This window comes from Antechinus flavipes, chromosome 6 (genome assembly GCF_016432865.1).
Source record: "Antechinus flavipes isolate AdamAnt ecotype Samford, QLD, Australia chromosome 6, AdamAnt_v2, whole genome shotgun sequence".
NCBI classification, from domain to species: Eukaryota; Metazoa; Chordata; class Mammalia; order Dasyuromorphia; family Dasyuridae; genus Antechinus; species Antechinus flavipes.
Window position 1 is genome coordinate 245,634,249 of NC_067403.1, and position 8,444 is coordinate 245,642,692.

An 8,444-nucleotide genomic window follows, 5' to 3' on the forward strand; every position below is an offset into this window, starting at 1 on the left:
AAGCAATCTGATATGTTATATATGTATACTCATGCAAAACATATTTTCATAGTAGTCCTGTTATAAAAGAAAATATAAACCAACCCCCCAAAAAAATAACCAAGAAAAAATAAAATAAAAATCAAGTATAATTTGATCTGGATTCAGATTCTATTTTCTGGAGATAGATAATATTTTAAATTAATAAGTAGGGCAGAGTTCTCTTGGGTCAATGCATTGCTGAAAATAGTTTAGTCATTCACAGTTGATCATCTCACACTATTGCTGTTGCTGTATACAGTGTTCTCCTTGTTCTTAATAGCCATTTATAAAGTATTCAGTATGTTCTCAGGAGTGTAATATTGACAATAGCAAAACATTCTATCCTGCATCAACAAGTCCATAATGCTTAGAAAGAGCAATATCATTCAGGAACAAATGATAAGTTTTATTTCTCACACCTGGTACATATTAATGAAAAAGATTAATCAGATAATGAGTGCAAATAAATTCAGTATTATCATTTCTTAAGATTTACTAAGTACTAGAACTTTAGATTAGAGTATGTCAATTTCTATTAGGAACTTTAATCCATTTAGAGTACAATATGAACATGTCAGAAAACACTAAGTAATGTTTCTTCTACTACATCACAATAATTTAGGATTATTAATTTGGGTGCCTATTCATCTTACATATATCTTTGTGATACTAGAATGAATCTATAGTACTTACCTTCACCAATTCTCATTCAACCAACCTAGACTTTTATCAACTAAAATATAGAATCTTCCCACAAAATTAAGACTGTCAAATTTTGGGGTCAGTTCTATTGATATTATTCTGTTTCATCTTCTAAACTCCTACAATAGTGTGAGAAATGGATGGGCATTTGGTTTCCACAGTTAAGAAAGTTAAATTGGAGAAATTAAACTCAAATTAGAAAACTGAAACCCATAAGAACATCAAAGAATAGTCAAAGTTATCTTTCCCCAAAAAATGCAAGCTCCAAGGGGGTAGGGATTGACTTTTGTAATTAGTGGTGGTGCCCAGGGAATTAAAAAGAAACTTTTTTTCTTTGTCCCTAACCCTCCACTGTTATCTTCCCCTTACTAGAATATGCTTCTTGGGGACAGGGATTGGCTATATCATTAGTGATGGAGATTCATGTCCTGTAACTTCTGTACATCCAATTAAATGTGAATCAGGAGAGGAACTCGTGTTTTAGGATAGGAAATAAAATGTTGCCTTTGGAGTTTCAAAGGTATGTCTACTCACCTAGATACCCATTCTTGCAAGAATGTAAGATAAATCTTTCCTTCATTCATCAGTGAATCAATGGAGTTCTTGGTAAGATATTTTGTTTCTTATAATAGCATCTGTAATATGTCAATAGTTTAAAAAGATGGCATTATTCATAAAAATAAAGACTGAAATAAACAACTGTAGAAATATTAATAGCTTATGACAATTCTAAGTAAACTAATTTATGAATTCACTGTCATATCAACCAAATTACCAAAGTATTTTATAGAGCTAGAACAAGTAGTAACAAAATTCTTCTAGAAAACTAAAGATCAAGAATATCAAGGGGTTCAATATAAAAAGTGAAGAATTGTGGCCTAGAATATGCACATAACAAAGAACTGTGCAGACTTAATTATTCTAATCAGTGCAATGATCCATGACAATTCCAAAAAACTCCTAATAAGAAAAAAAAAAAAAAGTATGCAATTCCAGAGAAAGGACTGATGAGCAAAGGGCAGATTAAAGAATATTCTTTTTTTTTTTTTTTTTTTTTTACTTAACCTGTCTTTTTTTGCAGCATGGTTGACATTGAAATATGTTTTGCATAACTTCAAATTTATAAAAGAGATTATATTGCTTGCTTTTTCAATAAGTAAGGGAGAGAATCAGAAAGAGGATAGGAATTTAGAGCCCAAAATTTTTAAAAAATTAATTTAAAAAAAAAATAAAAATATGGCTCTTAAAAAAAAAAAAACATTGAAATCAGTAAGATAATAAATGAGCATCTATTAAATGTCTTTTCTAGGCCATCCTCCCTCCTAATCACTTTATAAGTATTATCACATTTGCTCCTCACAGTAATCCTAATGGGAAGCCATATCTCCATTTGAAAGTTTAAGTAGCTAAATCAGATGGAAATTAGATTGCTTGCCAGGGTCACACAGCTCCTAGATATCAGAAAAAAAAATTCTGAGTTCAGACCCAGAAACAAATCCATTGCGCTACTTAGGTACTTTATGAGGAGTTCATTTGATCCTCAAAAAAATCCTAGAATATAGAAGCTATCATTAATGTTGTTTTACAGAAAAAAGAAATAAAAAAGAAAGATGTTAAGTTATTTGTCAAAAGTTAAACAGCTACTGTATAATAATTGATTAGAAGTCACTTCTTAACTTAGTCCTAGTGATCTATTCACTACCCTGTCTTCTAGGAGACCCTTTAGTTATCTAAAGGCAGTGTCCTCACTTCCCTTTGGCTGTTTTGTGTGTTCAACACGAATTTCATATCCATCATACTAAGATACATCAAAAACCACAAATTCTTCATCTTGTCAATCTTTCATTTTGGGTACTAGATATTTTTCATTTACTTGACTTTTAGTGTGTGGACAATTGAAATAGCTTCTTCTTCTTGCATAAATCCATACAATTTCTTTGACCTTGATGCAACCATGACAAAGCATCCACAAATGGAATCCTTAAACACACTAAGTGTTTAATAAAGTCTTGCTGAAATTAGGTAGACCAGTAAACTTTGTCAGTTATTTCTCTCTGGGAAATTTCTGCAACATCATATAAAATCCATTAAACATCTCTAGTGCTTCAGAGACATGACCTCATGGGGCCTGAGAAAACTATAAAGTCTGATTCTAGCAGCTGGCACTACCAACCACACAAATAAGTCACAGAATATTCAACCTTCCAGATATGCAGGTAATATTAATCTTCTTTTTTTTAATATAGGTCATATAAAAATCATATGAAGTTCAAGCAGCTAAGTTCAAAAAGTTGATCACTATGCTGCCCACCATGTGCATGAATATAACCTTGTGATGAATTCACTCAAATTGAAATAACATGAAATCATTCTAGTAAGTTATTAGATGACAGGTCCTAGCTTTGACTAATACATATAATCAAATAATCACATCAAATAAATTTTGTCGAGGGATATTGATTGTTAATAGTATATGTGATACCAATGATTTTTGAGATCAATACTATGCAACTGAACACATTCTTGAAATACAATTTTTAAAAAGTCATTTAAAATATCTGGGAATGAAAGGCAATAAAAACACCAAAATTAAGCCTACATCCTATTAATAATTCAGGAAGCAAAATAATCTCAAATGAAATGAACTTATTGAGAGTGAATATATCCATTGTGTTTTGCAAAACGTCATGGAGCTAAAGCCAGCAAATCAAAGAAAACACATTTGAAACTGGATTTTTTAACCAAAATGGTTTAGGAAATACCTAAGAAGAAAATTCCTATGGAAATATTTATAGTATTGCTTATGTTTAATCTATATTAGATTGTTTGCTGTCTTGGAGAAGGAGGATATGACAGAGAGAAAAAATTGGAACACAAGATTTTGCAAAAGTGAATGTGTTTGGAAAAATAAAATATTATTTAGATAAAAATGGAGGAAATTCCTTCTTTTAGCTTTGGCCATTACTTTGTCTAAAACCTCTATAATCATAGACAGTTACTTCTACTACCACATGGTTACATAATTAACATGGGATTGTGCAGAAATGCCCTGGATATGGTTGTATCCCTATTTAACCTCACAGCCAACTTGAAAACTATTGTTGTGTGGACCATACTGATACCTATTTTACCACAAGTTCTCATCTATTCTACCCTCTTATAGTATCCCAACATGATCTCTCTACACATGGATTAAAATTATTTTTAATAAAAATATTTTAATGCTTTTAACATTAAAACATTTTAAAAGTTATTCATAATATTTTATAATATTTCTTCTTTAATAATATCTTTCTTTTTTGAGGTTAAAGAGATTCATGATTAAACAGGTTCTGTAAAATAAAGGTACAAAGACTTCCCTTTTTATCACAGCTTAATATGATATTATATGATTGATATGATATGATAAGTGATATAATAAATGCGTGAAATTGGGTGGGAAAACCCTGATTCATTTTATCTATGACATTTTTAGCTACAAATTGCCTAACTGACTCTGCAAACAGTACTCAGAAAAGATTTCTTTCTTTTATTCTCAGATTATTATTCTTAGATAGAAGAAATGATCAAGTTGAATGAAACAGCCGAGAGCCAGGTGACTGAATTCATTCTCATGGGCATCACAAATCGGCCTGATCTACAGGGTCCCCTCTTTGGAGTATTTTTCCTCAACTATATGGTCATAGTTCTGGGGAACCTGGGCCTCATCATCCTAACCAGTGTTGATTCCCATTTGCAAACACCGATGTACTTTTTTCTCAGGCACTTAGCATATGTTGATCTTGGCTATTCTACAGCTATTGGTCCAAAAATGCTGGTCAGTTTCATAGAGGAGAAAAATATCATTTCTTACAAGGGATGTGTGGTACAGATATTTTTCATTGCGATACTTATAACTTGTGAATTTTTTATCCTGTCAGCCATGGCCTATGATCGCTATGTAGCTATCTGTAAGCCCCTCCTCTACATGGTCATCATGTCAGATAAGTTGTGTTGGCTCTTGCTAGCTATCTCATACCTCCATAGCATTATTGTTTCCCTACTAATTACAATAAATATTTTTAACTTGTCCTTCTGTGAATCTAATATAATACAACATTTCTACTGTGACAGTCTCCCATTATTGTCCATTATATGTTCAGACACAAGTAAGACTGAACTCATTATTATGATTCTTTCTGCGTTTAACTTGGTTTCTTCTCTCTTGATCATCCTTGCCTCCTATATGATCATTCTTGTAGCTATAATCAGGATGAACTCTGCTGATGGTAGGCAGAAAGCCTTCTCCACCTGTGGATCTCATCTAACAGTAGTAACTGTGTTTTATGGGACTCTTCTTTTCATGTATCTACAACCCCAATCAAGTCACTCTTTGGAAACAGACAAAATAGCTTCTGTGTTTTACACTTTGGTGATGCCCATGCTCAACCCTTTGATCTATAGCTTAAGGAACAAAGAGGTAAAAGGTGCCTTGAAAAGAATCTTCAAAAAATTGATGCAAGTATTCCATTAAATGTGCAAGGTAAAGTATAATTCAATTACATCATGAGAAGCAAGCAAATTTTAGCCAGATTTCTTAAACAACTTCTCCCAGTTCTTCTCTTTTTGAAGAAAAATAAATATGTCTACTAATATGCACTATGAGAGGGAGTTTTCTTGATTAGATATCATTTTTTATTTCATTTTATGTGTTTGTATGTTGTGTGTCTGAAATTGTCAGCATCCAGTAAATCTTATTTTAATGAATCTTTTGATTGAAAGGGATTATTAGGAGACTGAGCACCAATTGTCTTTATAAAAAGAATTTATATCATCTACCTAAAAGTAAACATGCCAACTCTTGTTAGAATTTTCTTGTGTAAGAGATGCATTTATAGGATGCTGCTAAGTACAGTGCTAGCATTAGGTATACACAGATAAACCACAAAAATGGTTCTTGACATCAATGAACATAACTATTTATTAAGGGAAACACCATATCCATGAAAACCACATTATCTGTCACAAAAGTGAATCTACTTTTAACCATGCCTAATTATTAAGAAGTTTATTTTTTTTCTTATTATTGCTGAATTTCCTCTCCAAAGTTTCTCCTAATCTTCTCTGTGAACAAAAAAGTTCTTTCTTCTTTGTGATGTTAATTCAAATTCCGATACCATGTACTTATATCACTTGAATACTAAGATTGCCTCTTGTTGTTTACCTTGTAGTTTAATGATGTCTATTCTGAACTCTGTTACCCCAAATTGAACACAATCCTCCCAACATCGACTCAGGGAAGACTACAATAGGACTGTCATATCTAATGCTTGAATGCCATGTGTGCCTTAATTATAATCAATTTAACTTCCTTGTTCATATATTATAACCTAGATTTATATTGCATTTGGGGAATGATCTAATAGCTCCCCATCTCTTTAAAAGCAATGCCTAATATTCCATATATTTTCTATTAATTATTTGGAAGTTTTTTTTTCTTTTTAATGCAAACCAAATATAACATTTTACATATCTCCCAATATGTTAATGCATATCAGATTTAGGAACAACTAAAGAAAAAATTCTTGATTTGTATGTGGAAAAAGTCTAGAGGTAGGACTTCACTGCAGGTATTACTAAACAAATATGTAAGAAAGCATCACATTATTTCAATTTTTTCTTTCTTCTTCCACTCTCCACGCCAAGAAGAAGACTTATTGTTCTGTACTAGCATCACACTCTCTCTTTGTTTTTTGTCAATTAAAAAGGACTTGGGGACGATTTTTGATTAAACAGTCTGGGAAGCAAATTAAATGAGCGGATATAAATATATGAAGTCATGAGATGAGAAGACAGTATGATATTGTCTAGAGTTTTGGTGTAAAATGTGTTAAAAATAATAAAATGTTGACAATTGCCTTTTTCTGAGCAATATGTTTTTGTTTAGGCATATTGCTGCATTCAAATCTTACAATACAAAATTTCCCTTTATCTCATAGGCAAATAGATTTATTTAATTAAAAAACATGTAATTTTCACATTTGAAAACATGGATTTTAACAATGAGATGATTCAACCAGTTCTAATTGCTCAAAGAAAGCGACATACACAGAGAGAGAGGCCTATGGGAACTGATTGTGGACCACAAAATAGCATTTTCACTCTTTTGGTTATTGTGTGTCTGCATTTTTGTTTTCCTTCTCAGTTTTTTTTTCTTTCTAGATCTGATTTTTCTTGTGCAGCAAGATAACTATATAAATATGTATGTATATATATTGGATTTAACATATATTTCAATATATTTAATATGTATTGGACTATCTGCCAGCTAGGAAATGGGGTAGAAGGAAGAGGAAAGAATTTGGAACAGAAAGTTTTGCAAGGGTCAATATTGAAAATTACCCATGCATACATTTTGTATATAAGAAGCTTTAATAATAAAAAAAGAGGAAAGCAAAAAAAAAAAAAGGAAAACAGATTTTTCATAATATCTTCAATGATTTTGAATCTTCATTTGAATTTTTAATAAAAAAAAAGACTAACAATTTTGCTCCCCAATAGTAAGTCATCTCCATCTGTCTTCAGGTTACATGAGTCAAAACAGTTACAGCAAATAACTTCTCCCAATGGTATTCTTACAGTTTTAGGGGATTTAAAGGAAAGTTTTGTTTTGTTTTGTTTTCCTTTATATTAATTTTTAATTATTTTTTAGATTTTTATAGATTATTTTTAATAATTTTTTCAATAGATGTTTAATAGATTATTTCAGAAGAGTAAAAATACTATCAAAATAATTTTAATATCCATATTTTAAGATTTGACTAGGGAGAATAAAATAGGAAAAATAGCTGACATTTGTAGATAGTGTTCATAAATATGCATCATAACAATCCTCCGAGGTAGATATAATAGATATTTTAAACTCCATTTTATGAATGAAGGAATTAAGGCTAAAAAAAGATTACATGAAAAGCTAAGGACATTTATCTTCTATGTATTAAGGTTGGAAGCTATTTCTCCAGATTACAATTACAATACTCTTAACAGTGAGCTGCCTTTCAACTTTGGGAAATTCAGTTATTCAAAGTTATCATCATTATCTTAATCTTCATCATCATTTATCCTCATCAATAATATACTTCCTCCTGCTCTACTTTCTTATCAACATCAGTAATTAAATACCCATTTCTTTAATTTTCACTCCTTTGTTCATTTCCTAGATTGGACACCGTGGCACATATATAGAAATATCAGGTTCAGTTTCAAAATATATTCAAGATATTTCCAAAAGTTTTAGAGAAAAGAAAAGAAAAAAAAAACATACTACTGAGATAATTTTGAACCTCAAATTAGAAAAATAGAAACCAAAAGTATACAAGGATTTCAAAGATTATATTGAGTGTGGTAGGAAGGAAAGAGGATGGAGTACAAAACTGATTCCTAACTTTTACAGATCATGCTGCTACTTGGCCAAGGGGATAGAGCACTGGACTTGGAATCAAGAAGACTCATTATTCTGAGTTCAAATCTGTCCTTTGACACTTATTAACTGTATGACATTGAATAAGTCATTTAGCCTTGTTTTCTTTAGTTCTTCAACTATAAAATGAGCTGGAGAAAAATATGACAAACCATTTCAGTAAAACCCTAAAGGAGATCATAAAGAATATGAAATGACTAGAAGAAAAAAAAAACTGATTAAAGAATACAGAAGTAAAACACTAGAAAATTCCAATAGGAAA

At 31.0% G+C, this 8,444-nt stretch overlaps 1 protein-coding gene across 1 annotated transcript; it reads left to right on the top strand.

The window, feature by feature from the left end:
* The first annotated feature begins 4,282 nt into the window (after positions 1–4,282).
* LOC127541580 (olfactory receptor 8K3-like) lies at positions 4,283–5,236 on the top strand. The gene has a single exon (XM_051966804.1). It carries the CDS (start codon positions 4,286–4,288, stop codon positions 5,234–5,236), a length of 951 nt encoding a protein of 316 aa, XP_051822764.1. The 5' UTR covers positions 4,283–4,285.
* The last annotated feature ends 3,208 nt before the right edge of the window (positions 5,237–8,444 follow it).